The following is a 16,399-nucleotide window of genomic DNA, read 5'->3' as shown; positions in this document are numbered from 1 at the left end:
CGGCAAATACGTTGCACACAAAATGACCAGCACAGAACAGCCTACTATGTTTAACTAAACTGTAGACTGCAATACTTTAATAAATAAATTTAAAAAACTGACAAACAACACTCTTACTAGGTGCTAGCACTAATCCAGTTCGATTGAAATACACATTAGTCAAACCATTATAACGACAACGGTTATCGCTACCCCTGTGAATCCAAAACCAAACAATTTGACTGAGAAGCGGTGGTAGCTAAAGAATAGTCCACGTAACCAGATCCCGTGTTACACCGCTGTTTATACACGAGGATAAGGTTACATCACAACATGAACCGGTTAACCTATTGATCGTTAACTTACCTACTGCCCTGTGATGACAATTGTTAAGCGCTGAAGTAGAAATGCTTTGTCTTTCAATCTCTTATCACTATTTACTTAAATAAAACTGGAAAACCCTTTCTCAAAATTGCCTACGTATATTAGGCCTATATAGAAAGTTATAAGAATGAATGTAACTTACTTTATCCTCGCGTAGCCGGAAAAGGACAGTCGTTAGACCATGGGTTTAACACCTCGTGCCAGCTTACGAGTTACTATGTATGTTACTTTGTGGGTGATTATCTTTTTGGTGCATTTTTTTATGTATGGCTGGTAATTTGGACAACCCATTAGTGACCACTGGGTTAGAGCAATTCCCGTTAAGTGTCTTGCCCAAGGACACATACGCCCACAATGGTAGCAGCGCCTTGAACCCATTACCTCTGGGTTACAGGCAGGCGCGCTAACCTCTATGCCACGGCGCCGGATAAGAACTAACAATAGGAACTTGTCATGCATTTTACAAAGACTATACGAGACCACTCTACCCAATGTTAATATAGGTATATATTACATTGACTCTAACATACAAAAAAATAAATTTTTCTAAAGCACAAGGTCAGTAACCACACCATCCTATTATATTTTCAACCATACTGGGCAACTTTATTAGGCGTACATACTTTTTAATTGTACAAATAGAAAATACAAAATGTACAACATTTTTACAAGTGAGACACAAGCAAAATAAGGAAGCACAGACTGAAGTATTGATGTAAGTAACACGTTGCAGACCAAGAACCAATAGTTATTACAATGACACACAAAGGCAGCTTCAAAAACGTAGCCATAACTGACTTTGTGGTGAGCAGTACAACACTACTATTGGGAGTTATTAGTAAACACTGTCATTCTGATGGAAAAGATATTATTCATTGTATTTTGAATGTCACAAATAGAATATTAGAATGAATTTAATTAATAACGAAGTATATGAAGCAACTGATTCGGGTAGCAATAAATATGACCCAACTGTTGTTTTAGCAGTAACCGAGCATTGGTGTCAAATATATCAACTGGATATGTTAAGCATAGTTTAGCCATATAATAGTTATTGGAAGATCTGCTTGTTTAAATGTGGACATACCAATGGTTATTTTATAAACAGCTGAAATACGCTGTTGTCCATATGAAGACATTTGACTTTTTAAAAATGATTGGTTTTAAACTACTACAGTGGTATCTTTATGTATTAACCAAAACACTGTTAGCAAGCTACTACACTTGTTATATTTTCAGGGAAAAATCTTTTTTCTTCTTATAAGATTTTTATATGTAGCTATGCGTCTTTAGTTAATAATATAAAGCAATACTTGAAAGTTACCATACAAAAGTACCAAGAACTGCAAACCATAAAAATTACCAACCATAAGGCAGACAGTGCTAAATCACAATTGTAAGCACATTAAAATTGCGAAGTAAAAATTAAGAATACAGAAATTGCTACACTTAAAGAAAGAGACCAATTTTAATCTGCCTTTCCATTAGTCACAATACCATTTGATTTTTGCATTCTCTTTTGCAAGTCCAAGTATTTTAAAAGCCCTTTGATCATTCTGCTAAACCAATACAAGTTCATAAGATCTATTAACGCAGCAGGAACCATACACAAAGCAAGAACCCCCAACCTAAAAGATAGATGCATAAGATTAAATACTATACATGTTTATGTATTTGAGAAGATGTAACTTCACTTCAGATAATTGTGAAGATTTTGTTAAGTGCCTTTTTGCAACCATAAAAGGAAATATGTTATTGGGATTTAGTGTATTTTATTTTTTTGTAAAAAAGAGGGTTTGTGTGCAACCGCTGCTCACAGTGTCATTGATGGAAATAATTTAAAATAAAGACAGACAGACGTAGTTAGATTTATACCACTTCAAATAAAAATAGACTTAGACTTATGTCCTCCAAAGTTATTTATAATCACCTTCTAAAGCCTTCTGTATGTCTGAGAATTAACACCACATAATATCCATACGGCATAACGAGGATACGACAACAGAAGAAAGTAAGAACCATTAACCAGCCGTTGTATACAAAGATTTTCGACAGCTTCATGCCACAAACATCAAGCACCCACCTAGAATAATATCAATATTGTCAATGCAAATTGAATATTAATAATGCATAAATTAATAGGACGTCATGTGATATAAGTCGTAATTTACAAACCTTACTAATTTAAAATACAACATTTTCGAATTAATAGGACGTCATTTCATATAAGACATTATATACAGACATCATTAATTTGAAAGTACATCACTTTAAACAATACAATTTGATAATAAAATGTGGAAAATATATTGCAAATATATAAAAGCAGTTGGTGTTGTTTAATAAAAGAATACATACTGTTTTTCATCGCTGCAGTTACAACTAAAATACATATAAAAATATAATTACCTCATATTAACAAAAGGAGTTGACATTTCTGCCGTCAAGCGAATAAGTGAAATGTAAGAAAAACATCCAAATACCTGTTCAAATTATTTCTATGTTAACATATAATGATTGGGATAATAAGGTACCAGAATTTATTCTTTATATTTGATGGAGCTAAAAGATTTAGTTTAGAGCTTTTTGACTTGTTGAATACAAATTGTCGAACTACACCTCATGCTCAGCGACAATTTACTAACTTTTTGTGTAAATCTTTTGAAAGCTCAGTTATAGGAAATCATAATTTTTGCTAGTTAATCATTTTTTTATTTAGTCTTTTAAAGTGCTATAATGTTGCATGCATAGGTGGGTAGGTCAATAACATAGTACTCAGTATAAATGCACAAAGAATATAATAGCCTATCTTACAAAACTTTCTTAAAGTAAACACTAAACAGTAGTCAGTGGTGATAGTGCAATGATCTGACCAGTCTACTTCCCAAATAAAAGCTATTAATATGATAAGAAAAAAAAAATGTTTAGGTTTTTGCCGGCATAAACCTTTATCTTTTAAAAAGTTAGGCACCTTTTCCCGCATGTTTTTAATATATTATTAAAAGATGTACCCACTGTGATATTGAGATAAACAGACATTGTAAGCAGATGGTGGCACATAGAACTCCAATAGGCATCTGTTGTTGATGAATTAGATCGTAGCAGATAGACAAAATCTGAAACATACCACTTCCTGTTTATGGCCTGGTACGAATGGTGCTGGAATAAAACACTACTGTATGACTGTTTAAATCGAATTTGTTAAACCATATACAAATGGGTATTCAACCTAGTCTGAATGTATAGTTTTACATTGTTTTGATTAAGGACCTATGACAAAGGCGGACTTGGGGCCTGGGATTCAGGTTGGCCCATTAGTGCACACTTACATTTGTAACATAAATGCAAATTTCTAAACAACTAATACTTGACATACTTTTAAATAAACAGTTCTTTTACTTAACCGTCTTTTCTTAAAATCACATTTTATGTTAGTTTGATCAAATTACCATCTTCTGCAACCTGAATTCGTCATTCTGATTCTCTCATATTGTATCGTGCAAAACAATATAGAAAAGATTAACGATAAATAAACCTGCTAAAAGGTATCCAAGTGTAATCGCAGTGATGGCCTCAGCTTTCCAAGATACTCCCCTAAAACACAAATATTCTTTTTTTTAAACAATGTAACTTTTGTGGGAAATGGGGGTATTCTCTTCTGTTAGTATTAGATAACTGGATAATTTTGACAGTAAAGCCCAGGGTAAGTTTTGGCCCATAATGTTCCTTCAGCCTCCATGATACCGGTATAATTTATTTTTAAAAACTTGGGGATGAAATTGGCAAGCAACTTAAAAAATGTAGGAAAAAAGGTCACCAATGGCAAGAATACAGAAATACAGAATAACTGCCCAATGTAACAAACAAATTTTACCAGAGTGGATCGCTTAGTTCTTTACGGTCCCATATCAACACAAAAATACACAATGCTGTGACCAAAACTGCATGAATTGTTGAATTATTCCTGAGAAAAAAAGAAAATTACCATTTTGTATAGGCTTACTAATTGAATACACTTAAATTAGCACATAATTACGTTTCTACCTAAAATGAAACTCCATTTTTGTTTTTTTTGACATGGAGGCATAGCTTTTAGTTGATTGTGTGACCAATAAACTTATCTTTTTGCCAGCAGAGTAGAAGAACACAAAACTTGTTAACGCTACAAGTGCATTGTTGTATATATATGCACTGTATGCCATCTTGACTACTTATTACAAATACAAACTTCTAAAAAAGAAGAAAGAATTAAACCGCGACATAAAATAACATAGCGGCGCTACGGGCCGCTACCGTATTCTATTATTTTGTAGCCTAATGATTTCGTTTATCGTAGTCAAGTTTAACTTAAAACTGATCATAACAACGTCTCACTTTGACTCTGAACTTAGCTACAATGCCTCTTTGGATATAGGCAAAACAAATAAAACTAACAATGCCACGGGAAACAAAATATTCGCCCACGCTGGAATGACTTATCACAATTTACTATTGTGCGACGGATACGCGAATTTGTGACGTCACAAAACACATCGAGATCGTGGGAGCATGACTCAACAAGTTTTTAGTAATGCAATTGACAATGGCCACAAATCTACAATTTCCACACTTTATTAAATTGTAACAAAGAATCTGAACAGAATATTTCATTATTTAATAAGCCAAGCAAAAAAACAGCACTAAAAATCCCATATAAAAATAAACACTGCAAATTTATCATTGTTTAAAAACACACTTATAACTTAAAGTTGTGGCAGCAATATAATTAAATTTAAAATAGCAAATAAAGAAACAACATATTTTGAAAAAGAATTTAAAACACAGAAAATTCAATTTTATATCTGATATATATTATTGCACAAGATTTATGCAGAAAAATGATGTACATGAATGCTTATAGATACAAGAAATTTCAAAATTTAGTACTAGTTGATTAAAATCTAGAAGCAATTAGATTTTAGAAGGCAATAATGCATGTTAGAGAGGTATGTGAAGTGTAATACACAAACTGAACAAGGAAAAAGCTAAAAACTCTCCGATATATTACAGTGAAAAGCTCAAGGCACAGCAATTAGTTAAAATAAGTACTGCAATTCACCACATGCAAACATTGAATACATTGATGATTAATACAGTATATGGTTTTGTCGTGCTGTAACAGTAAGTTTTTAAGCATGGTTGTATTTGTGTATTTTAGTATGATTCTATTCCTATATAACACTATAACAGCTTACAACTATAAAATAACAATAAATAAGTAAAAACATTAAGGCTAAAATTTCAAATGAAAAGAAACAGGTAATCAAATGGGAAGATTTCAAAATCAAATTTAATCTTTTCCCGCTGTGTTGATCTTAATGTATTTTATCAAACCTTTCATTATTCTAGCAAACCAGTAAATATTCAAGCCATCCACAAAGATTCCAAGTAGAATTGTGTATGCGACTTTTCCCAATCTAAAGGTAAGGTACACATTAATTAACAGCAAACATACAAACTTTTTAGAAAAGAAATGATTATTTGTGTACTAATAAAGACTTTTATTAAGTCACAGAATCACCTACATAACAAAACTAGATTAGCAAAACGCCAACAATTTTTACTTTTGAAAACCTTTAGTATTTCGTAATTGGTAGAGACGAACGTATGCGTAAGGCATCAATAGAATTCGACCTCCAAAAAATGTCAATGTCATAAGGATTCCATTGTACATAAATACTTTGGAATCTTTCATCCTACAAGCATCCAGTATCCACCTGTAAATACATGGAAACATTTTGTATTGGATCTTTTATTGGATCTATGAAAAAGGTATTTTATAACAAGAATTCAAATATTATTTACCTTGCCAATTCTTTCACATTAAAATCATATAGATATAAAGAATTAGTAAGATTGAAAATTTCAAAGTACCATATACTTAACCATGAAAATAAATGTATGTAAAATAAATTATGGAAAATTACCTCATATTAACAAACGGTGTTGAAACCTCGGCAATTGTGCGAACAATCGTTAAGTGGGTGTAACATCCCCAGAACTACAAATATAAATTATACATGTTAAAATAAGGTAACTTCAATTAAAAACTTTTATAAATATGTTAACTTCAATAAAAAAGCAAACTGTAAACATTCTAACAACAGTAAATTATTTTGTGTTTATTACCAAAAGCCTAAAAAATTGGCAGCTATTTTATTAAAAGTCATATATGAAAACATTAGGATTTTGTGTGAAAATAAATCATGCAGTTCACAGAAAAACCTTTGTATTTTGGTATCAATGTTTATGTAACTGTGATTCACACTTGTGCAGAGTTATTGTGATGGCAAATTGATAAATACTACTAAATTAACATCAACATACCGTACAACATGAATATACAATAACAACAATAAGATGATGAAGCATCGAACCCCAATATGCATCCGTTTGGCTTGGTGATGATTGCAGTAAATAAACAATGTCTGATAAAGCAAGTATAAATATATACATGATATTATTCAAAGTGTGTATATATATATATATTATTTAAGAATACATATAAAATTAATTGTTAATATTTCATTTATATAAGTTAGATTACCTGAGTATATATACCCTAGCAATATTGATAAAACCATTTCAGCCGTTTGCGATTCTGCCCTGAAACATGAGTAAGAGAATTAGAAAAATATGTACAGACGAATAATTATCTCCTAATGAACAATGATCAAATGAGTAACCGATGTTTATTAAGCAATGATAGATACATATTTTTTCATATAGTAGGGTGGGGTAAAATGGGACATTTTTTTTCATTCTCTTGGTGGTAGACAAAGAATATTAACAGAACTATATAACTGTAACCATAACTCTATATAAACTGGTTTCGGGTGTTAACAGTATCCCATTTTACCCCACAGACTATATAATAGTCGAACCAATAAAGTTGGTTCAAAAATTGTGATATTGTTATGGAAACTTAGTCGGTCACATTAGTTATTTACCAAATGGCATTTCTATATCCGTCAGTGTCCGTTAAAGCAACATAGATTGATAGCACGGTAACAATAGTGGAATGAACAGTTGATACATTTCTGCAAATCAAAAACACTTTTTATTAACATGATATCAACACAGCAATAAAACAAGCTATTTTATGATGCTATAAATTATAATCTACTTTTATATAACTATCATTTGCAATGGAAAATTACCTGTTGTGCCATTCTGTTTGCAATTTTGAAGGTAGTTTCTGATATGATTTAAAATGTGACGTCAGTTTTTTGCTGAACCATGGAACAATGAAGTAAAAGCAGAGGGAACTCAATACCATCACAAGTACATTGCTTTCAACATAACGGCTTGCCATTACAGCAAAATTAACTGGATAACACAGTATTGCTTAGCTGTAATATCGATATATTGCTTTAATCGAAAACGTTGTTTATGTTGATATTATATAACGATATGCGAGTTATAAAACGGCTATACTTTTCCAATTACGTCATAACCTGCATACACAACTTTCTATTATGCCGCGTATAATGTATTAACATTACAAAGCTATACCTTTACAAATGAACGACGATATACATACTTTTAACTAATATTAAAATGGCTATAGCTTTACAAATAAACACAAGCCTTTACTTACGCCGCGTATGTGCGCTATGTCTGTACAAGACGAACGTTCAGCTTGCATCATAAACAAAATGACTTTGTGTTGCCGGATACAAGCGTGAACGCTACGTTTTTTCTTTAACCTAAGCAGGCGTTTGTCATTCGCACACACACGCAACAATTTAAATCACTCCCGCATTTCTTTTACTACCTGGTATGAACTCACGCACGAGTGTAAAAGTTTTAAATATATTTTATAGTTTTCCAGTTTCAAAATAAACGGTTTGTGGTGTGTAAATTCACAATAAATTACATTGAAAACACGATTTTACGTAGGTATGCTTCAAATGTGGTGGTGGAATTTTCCAGGGTCTTGGGTTGCCTAAAAGTGCTCCAAGATACATTGTACTGCATAAGTTAGCATCAGAGCATATATCGAAACAAGAAATAGAAATTAACTCTTTCAAAAGTAGAAATGCGTTGACATGCAAGTTATGGTCAATGGCCAGTTTCAAATAGGCTGCAGGGTGGGATATTTGTGTCTTTGAAGATTTTGTCATAACAGAAGTATCGCTTGCACAAAGTGATGAAAATTTTGGAACATTTTATAATTCATCTTTTCCAGCTGATTCTTGTTCAATGGCATCTTCTGTTTCATCAGCCTCAGTTGAATCTTCATCCATATCAGTTGCATCTTCCTCCTGTAATAATAAGGAATACTTAAAATATCGCCAGGGTAAGTACATTTCAACATTTTAGCTGTAACCCAATACTCCAAAAGATATAACGTGGAAACTCTAAAAAGGGTACCAGGTGTATGGCACAGGAACACCAGTGTTACAACAAATGTCATTTTCCAACCACAAGAAAAAAAAATTAAGACCAAGATTTCAGATACTTACATCTTCATCAAGCTCATCTGCATCAGCGTCTGCATCCTCTTCATCAGTTTCTTCGGCAGTCTTCTTTTCTTCTTCCTCCCTCTTCTTCCTCTCTTCCTCATCATGAGCATCCTTCATTTTCTTCTCTCCCTTCACAGTTGTGCTGAGAATGTTCTCGCATTCAGATTTCGCGAAGTCAGCATCATCAGTCATCAGGAAATTGTCGAAAATGGTTCCAGATTTCACCTGAAAAGTTTATTACAATACAGATTTTTAAAATTGAAACCAGCAAAACAGAAACCATAAAATTTAAAATATTAACTTTTGTCAAAATTAAATCCCCAAAACGAAGAATACAAAATGTTAACTCTTTGAAACAAGTTTATACCTGCCACAAGTCCAGACCAATAACACCGAAGTCATCATAAGCATAAAGTTCATCATCAGCCACATATTCAGGGTTAGGGATCATTGGGTGAACCCATTTTCCACTGTAATCTGGGTTGTCAATCTGCTTGGGTTCCCATTCACCCTTGTACTCTGGATTATCAACCATTGGTGCCTCCCATTCACCATCCATCTCATCATCCCAATCTTCTGGTTTCTTGGCATCTGGGTCAGCAATGTGCTCTGGCTTCTCCCAATCCTATAAAAAATAATATTAATACAAACCACCCATTTCATGGAACAATCCTTGTATACTATTGAGTATTGTAATTAAAAAATGATCAAATATTATCAATACAGAAATTTCATGGAAGAAACATTCTATACTATTCATTATTCTAGATTCAGTATTCCAATAAAAAATAAATAAAACAATATTAACCTTCCCTTCCCATTTCATGGAAAAACATTCTATACTATTCAGTATTGTAATAAAAAATGATATTAATAACAAACGGCAATTTTTATGAATAAAAGATCATTTTATATTATTCCAAACAAAGAGTATTTTGCCCCAATACATATTGAACTTTATGGACATGGTTTATGCTAGAATTGTCCCGTTATCCCCCACGCTACGCTATCTGCACAAAATTCCAGAAAAATGACGAATTTACGCACTTCTGGTTTGGTGTCAGTTGGGTCAGGAATCTTTTCTCTATCATCCCAATCTTCTGGCTTGGAAGCTTCTGGATCCTTGATTTCTTTAGCAGGAAGGAAGTCCCAATCGGCTTCAAGGCCGCCAGTTTGAGCTACAGTGTTGTCAATCAGCACCTCGTATGTATTGTCGGGCTTCACAATGAGTGTGTATACGTGGGTTGCTTCATCATCCTGCATATAAACAATGGGAATTTAAATCTATGAGCTATTTAAGACTCACAATTTATTGTTTATCACTTTGAATGTAAATGGACAATTAATTAATCTGTGTTGAAAAATAGAAGTTTACTATCAGATTTATTAGTTTAATAATATTATCTAAAAAGATAAAAAAAGCAATTTAAACACAAATATGTTTATCATTTAAGGTTTATTTAACATTACATAAAAGAGTCTTCCAAATGCATTAAAACCCCAATAAATTTCTTATATCATGCTGTATTAACCTTGCAACGGATGTCTTTCTTAATGAGCAAGTTCTTTCCTTTGTATTGGAAAATAACATGAACTTTTTTGGTACCTGGACCACAGATGTCTGGGCCTGTAATGCAAACAAGAGGAAATTAAAATACACATCTTATAAATGCTGTAACACATTTTAATGTATTTTGCAAGCATAATAGAACCACGTTATTATACACCTATTGTAAATGCTATAACAACTATTTTGCAAGCATAATGACCAGATTGTTTTTTTGCTTACCAAACATAATGTTATATTCGGAATCTCCTGTCATTTTCTTTTGGTTCAATGTTCCTGGGAACAGTTTAACATAACCACCTCCACAGTCAATGTTTTGTTCATGTTTAACTGAAAATTGCACTACAAGGGTCTTCCCTTTGTTTGAAAAAGAATCGAATGATGATGAAACGGCATAAAACCTGGAGAAACACATTACTGTTAAAACACAGTCAACAAATTCCGATAATTAGCATATTCTTTAACAGATTTTTTAAGCACCCAAACCCCAGCAAGTGTTGGTATTATAATCCATATTTGTTTTTAACGATGCCCTACAATAATATGACACACACAGCCTATTCTATAGGTTGCATGCGATTATTACAGCATGTTTTGTGCAACTATTATGATTACAGCAGGTTATGAGTAATTATTTCACCTGGCATCTTGAGTGGTTTGAAGTCCAGCATCTTGTTCTTCATCATTATAAAACTTTCCAGCCGTTAATTTGAACTTTCCAAAATCGTCTTTTGACTCTGAAGTTAACCACCTTTTTTCCCAATCATCTAAAATGTAATTAAATAAGTTAAAACATATGTCAATATAGCTGTATAACATTGATGTACTTGCTACAACAAAGGAGAAATTACAAAAAGCTCATACAATATATATAAACATTGCATACGAACTTACTTTTTGCGAAGTAATCTTTGAAATAAATGGATGGTTCGGCCAAGGCAACCGCAAAAAAACTTAGTAATAAAACGAACTTTAACATTTTGTCTGATTACTATCTGACTGTGGAGTATCTATAACAAAAATACTAAATTATAACTGTGTATATACTAAAGCAGCAATTTCAACAACATATACGCGTATAGCATCGAAAAAGATACATAAAACTAAAAGTAAACATGAAACATATACGCAACGCCTACAGAATTATTAATTTGTCGGTAACTCGGCGCAAACTGCTTTGAAATTAAAGTTTGCATGACTTTATCTGACTTAGCTATATGAATACCAACGTAAGATTCGTCAACCGAATCCACGTTTCGCTATTCGGTTACGTCACTACGAGAGCTGGCTTGCCATGATTGGACGACTGAAAAAGCCGACAGCCAATCATATACCGACACCGCCGGACGCGCACCATTGATCAATGTATAAACTGTACAAGAAACAGCGTGGAGATCACGTGGTTTTATTTGAACAGGTAATTCAGGAAAACAAACGCGGCTGGTCAATAGATTTGTGTTTGGTTCACAGAACATACTGACGTACGGATTGCGCATCAAGTTACCGCTGCATTTTGAAACAATACACGTATACAAGCCAATCATCGACTGTATTGTCTGTTATCTTTACTGATATCGTTGGTTTGTTATCGCAGAACACAGACATGTAGATTTGTATTTGCACAATATGTTGGAGCATACGTATAGTAAATATATATAAAGCTAAAGACAAGACTGGATTTCGAAACGAAATTGGCAAATACACAAATCAATGTCAAATAATTACAAAATTTCAGTGTTCACTTTCGAAACATGAAATCCCGTTACATATTGTTTGCAGTTACTGATAAACATGTATATATATACAAAATTATGGATATTGCATTTAAAACCTAACCTTAGTATTCTAACTATGGTCCAATCATTAAACGTGCGACGTCTTTGCATTAGCTAACGCATTGACAGCTTCGGGGGTGAACTGGTAATCGTCCCACGAATTCTGATATTCGGATGTCACGCCATTTCCATCAGGCAGATTGATTGTGTTTAGGGGAATACTGTCGGGACGCTTAGCATCACGTCGCGGCGCCGGTACTGTAAAGGATGTAACGTTGGATCCACAAGTAAGCATGCAATCCCGACAGTTGCAGTGCTTATACTGATCAGTACTGAGTTCTGTTAGGTCTATGGCATTAACTTTACATGTACTTTTCAAATTTCGACTTAAGCTACATTCTTTCAAATCCTTGTTTCCAGCCGCAGCATTGCAGTTGGATTTATAAAAATCTGAATGGACAAATACAGTAGATCTGCCATTTTTCATCGATGATTCCCTGTTGCGACGTTCTGTATTCAACGGAATTGCCTCTTCACGGTCGTCACTCGGAAGATGAAAAAATGACGCGTTTTCTGTCAGTCTGGTTGATATTCTGCAGTGTTTGTTGTATTTAAAAAAAAAATCAAAAATATAATAAGCGGTAGTACTATGCATATATTTTAATGAGATAGAAGCTATATATGCACAAAGCAAGCATAAATCCAAAAGGTCACGCAGTATAGGGTGGGGGAAGATGGAACGCATTTAGCACATAACATCTTAATATATAGTAGGGTGGGGGAAGATGGGACACCTTTAACACATAATATTCAAATAGCCGGATCGTGATTTAACAATTAACAACGATGTATGGAAGTCGTGAAGATACGGTTTATAAATTATTGAATGTTCTTTGTTAACTACCAAATGGAAAGAGAAAGCTAAACCAAAAAGGTGTCCCATCTTCCCCCACCCTACCATACTAATGGTATTTTAAACTAACGGATTATAAGAGTAGCGAGAACACAGTTTGATCATACTTTAAATGATTTTTTTTGTTTACCACCAATTGCGACGAGAAAACAGAATGAAAAAGTGCCCTATAACTTCCCCTTCCCTATACTGTAATAATTAAGTACATACATATCATAAAAGGACTAATTAGTTCGTGAACGCGACGAAAAGAGGATAAATACAATTAAAAATTGATGTTCATAAAAAATTGCCAATAAAATGCTTTTATGTGGATAGAAAGTCATATCATAGGCTGTGGTTTACCTAAACAAGTAGGAATCGAAAATCAATGAATTTTTTATGAACGAAACTGACAGAAAGTCGAAAATAAATTTTCAAAATACAAAAAGGCGACATAGTTAAAAGCTGAATCGTATATAAGGAATATCACGCACTAAGATTACGAAATCAATAATCATTTTCAGTTACTTTTACTTAAATATTGTATATAGCAGAGTGGGGGAAGTTGAGACACCTTTTCATTTAACTTTATTATCCCGTTTGGTAGTAAACAAAGAAAATTTAAAGAATTATAAAACCATGTCCCCACGACTCTCATAAACTGTTGTTAATTGTTAAAAACACGGGTCAGGTTATTTGGATGTTATGTACTAAAAGTGTTTCGTCTCCCCCGCCCTGCTATATATATGTTAACCATGTACTTACGCGACGTTGGTTGGTCGGTCTTCGGTGGGGCTGCGAATTTGTTTCATTAAATGTGGGCGATTGAATTTGGACCTCTTTACGTATTCTACGTAGTATTGTTCGTATCTTGCCTCTTCGTTTTCGCTCTAAAAGATTTAAGATAATACTAACTTAGTTAAAATATATTTCTCTGTCATTTAAGTTTTATGAATTTCAAAATTCAATCATCTAGTTAAATGCAACTTAACTATAACGCCGAAATTCCTTTAAAGTAAACAACGTATAAATTCTCTGTTTAGTCCGAGCTAAAATGGATTATATTTTTGTTCTGTTTTATCTTTCCGTTTGATAGCAAATAAAGAATGTTTACAGAAATAATAACCATAACTAAAAGCCTATAGTACAGGTGACCCATCTTCCCCCACCCTACTATAAATTCCTATAAGCTTTTAAAATCACGGTTATAGGAAACACGGGATAAATATGCTAACCGTATCCATCTTTACCTCAGTATAGTCTACTTATAGTTAAAAAAACAATATAGCGTTGTCGGCTAAACCATTACTTGCGCCTATACCTGTACATATTTGATAATTAAAACTGTCAGTCCGCCCATATAGAACATAAGAACGATGATAATATAGTGTATGGGCGTTAAATAGCCGTTTGCTTCTTCATGGTGTTGTTTTGCTTGTTGATTGTTCAAGTTGTCATTTTGAAGAGCAGGAACTTGTCCAATTGCTTCACCTAATGTTGTAACATTCATCACAATTTAATATTCGTTTTTTTTTATTTTAATCTGAAACAAACAAACAAAAAGATATAGATGTAGGCCCACCTGGTTTCCTACAATATCAAAACATCTGCAGCTTCGCTTTGGGTATGACCATAAAAATCATTATTTAAAGAGTATACGACTTCTGTCACTTGTAAAACGGCAAAAAATCACCATTTATCAGTATATGCTACTGCTTTCTTGAAATACTCGACTTGAAAGCCTGTGACTTAATGAATTAGTACAGTGGTTCTTTAAAACCTGCCTGGTGTAGCGTTACTGATAACAGTAAGTCTAACCAATGCATGTGGTGCAGTCTTAGTGGTAAATAATGAATGAGTCGCTGCCAAACTCTACCTTGATATGCGAGAATCTGTAAAGAACACCTTTAACCAACAAACAGCCAAGTAACAGCGATCCTGCTGCGCGTTCAACCGAAGATGAAATTTCGTTTTTACCGACAATAAATCCGTATGAAAAAATCGATAGAATATTTAAACAAAATACTTGCGCCAATATACCATGTTACACAGTCTCTCACTTAAGATAAAGGAAGCCCCACGGGACCAAAAACATATGAGCTGCTTTGGCAGTTCACTTATTCGCTAGTAAACAGTAAATTGCATTATTGACAGCATTGTAAAAACTCTTCACTATATCTATTGATTCAGAGACTTTTTCTCTAAGCTGCTTATAAAGAAACGTGTAATATTTCAAACTTAACGAAAAAATCGAGTGTAGCTATTTAGGCCCGCCTAAAACTGTTCTTACGCCTTTGTACATGGATTCTGACAGACACGACTGCTATGTTTTCATCAATCGAAAAGCAGTTTTACAACAATATTAAAGCCATTTTCAATTCTAATCAGTCAGTAATAGCTTGGAACTAAGCCTAACAGAATTAAGCTGCAAATTCTCTCCCAATCAATGTGGCGACGTCCACGTCAACGATCTGTCTACACACGAACCCCTAACAACATTTATCAAAGGTTTGCACTAAAGAATTATATATAATTCTGTTGGGTATAAAGATTGGATACTGTTAGCACCGAAATCCCATATTTGCTAATCGTGTTTTGAACACTTTGCACCTCTCATTTGGAATCGTGATGATATGTGGATGTAATTTTGTTGTTTAATAAAATAAAAAAGACTGAAAACACGTTCCAAAAAACGTTCGTTAATTATTAATTTGTCAAACTTCGACTATCGGAATTGTAAATTTTAACGCTAGCTTTCACAGCGCACGAATGGTGTCTTTTCCCTAATTAGAGTAATGCTTTGGTATAAAGCCGAATAAAATAGAACAGCCTAACGTTGATTTTTAATCTTAATTTCTCGCACGTATGTTTTAGACTAAGCGTGATTAAACCTCAATCGTCCCGCTCTATATTCCATCATTCGTTCCTACTTTTTGCTACAACATTCGAAAGAGAGACAGTATTTTTTGTAATACCCCTTATGCTATTATTGGCTGAGATTAAGCTATAACAGAAGCAATAGGGAAAATTAGAATATCAACAATTTTTTTGTAAGTTTTGACACCTAGATGCCCCATTACAGTTAGAATATAGTAAGGTGGGATAAGATAGGAAATGTTTTTATTATTATTATATTTTCTCGTGCTATTTGGTTGTAAATAAAAACTATTTACAGAATTATTTAATCGTAGCCTCACGACTCTAAAAGTGTGTTGTCAATTGTTTAAATCGCAACCAGGAAATACAGAAAATAGGCGCTACAATTTGTAATATTTTTACCTACAAGCCTTGC

General features: G+C 33.3%; 4 protein-coding genes and 1 long non-coding RNA gene across 7 annotated transcripts; 1 reads left to right on the top strand and 4 right to left on the bottom strand.

Annotated features, from left to right (window-relative positions):
* Positions 1-942: 942 nt before the first annotated feature.
* On the bottom strand, positions 943-4,618 carry LOC149735737 (TLC domain-containing protein 4-B-like). Its single transcript, XM_089877956.1, has 7 exons — positions 4,408-4,618; positions 4,238-4,327; positions 3,899-3,957; positions 3,379-3,479; positions 2,773-2,846; positions 2,294-2,446; positions 943-1,991 (listed from the first exon to the last, which is right to left on the bottom strand). The coding sequence occupies exons 1-7, from the start codon at positions 4,563-4,565 to the stop codon at positions 1,832-1,834; spliced, it is 795 nt and encodes a 264-aa protein (XP_089734082.1). The 5' UTR covers positions 4,566-4,618; the 3' UTR covers positions 943-1,831.
* A 283-nt stretch (positions 4,619-4,901) lies between these two features.
* Positions 4,902-7,750, bottom strand: LOC149735735 (TLC domain-containing protein 4-like). 2 transcript variants are annotated; one of them, XM_089877959.1, is made up of 7 exons: positions 7,563-7,750; positions 7,353-7,442; positions 6,950-7,008; positions 6,730-6,830; positions 6,330-6,403; positions 5,967-6,119; positions 4,902-5,819 (listed from the first exon to the last, which is right to left on the bottom strand). In XM_089877959.1, exons 1-7 carry the CDS (start codon positions 7,715-7,717, stop codon positions 5,693-5,695), a joined length of 759 nt encoding a protein of 252 aa, XP_089734085.1. In that variant the 5' UTR covers positions 7,718-7,750; the 3' UTR covers positions 4,902-5,692. The 2 variants fall into 2 exon arrangements, with proteins under 2 accessions (XP_089734085.1, XP_089734086.1); XM_089877960.1 differs by having other exon boundaries at positions 5,977-6,119.
* LOC149735736 (uncharacterized) lies at positions 6,033-6,923 on the top strand. The gene is made up of 2 exons (XR_016385028.1): positions 6,033-6,174; positions 6,679-6,923. It is a non-coding gene; the product is annotated as an uncharacterized LOC149735736 (long non-coding RNA).
* Positions 7,751-8,203: 453 nt separating the features above from the next.
* LOC149735734 (calreticulin-like) lies at positions 8,204-11,620 on the bottom strand. The gene is made up of 8 exons (XM_089877932.1): positions 11,332-11,620; positions 11,078-11,204; positions 10,660-10,838; positions 10,403-10,497; positions 9,918-10,127; positions 9,238-9,495; positions 8,871-9,095; positions 8,204-8,669 (listed from the first exon to the last, which is right to left on the bottom strand). The coding sequence occupies exons 1-8, from the start codon at positions 11,414-11,416 to the stop codon at positions 8,574-8,576; spliced, it is 1,275 nt and encodes a 424-aa protein (XP_089734058.1). The 5' UTR covers positions 11,417-11,620; the 3' UTR covers positions 8,204-8,573.
* A 413-nt stretch (positions 11,621-12,033) lies between these two features.
* On the bottom strand, positions 12,034-16,286 carry LOC149735733 (uncharacterized). Of its 2 annotated transcripts, XM_089877955.1 has the most exons (4): positions 14,690-16,286; positions 14,429-14,598; positions 13,873-13,997; positions 12,034-12,805 (listed from the first exon to the last, which is right to left on the bottom strand). In XM_089877955.1, exons 2-4 carry the CDS (start codon positions 14,474-14,476, stop codon positions 12,301-12,303), a joined length of 678 nt encoding a protein of 225 aa, XP_089734081.1. In that variant the 5' UTR covers positions 14,477-14,598; positions 14,690-16,286; the 3' UTR covers positions 12,034-12,300. The 2 variants fall into 2 exon arrangements, with proteins under 2 accessions (XP_089734081.1, XP_089734080.1); XM_089877954.1 differs by having other exon boundaries at positions 14,429-16,286.
* Positions 16,287-16,399: the final 113 nt, after the last annotated feature.

Source organism: Ciona robusta, chromosome 5, assembly GCF_009617815.1.
Source record: "Ciona robusta chromosome 5, ASM961781v2".
NCBI classification, from domain to species: Eukaryota; Metazoa; Chordata; class Ascidiacea; order Phlebobranchia; family Cionidae; genus Ciona; species Ciona robusta.
The sequence above is the reverse complement of the archived record's forward strand: the minus strand, read 5'-3'. Positions and strand labels throughout refer to the sequence as shown.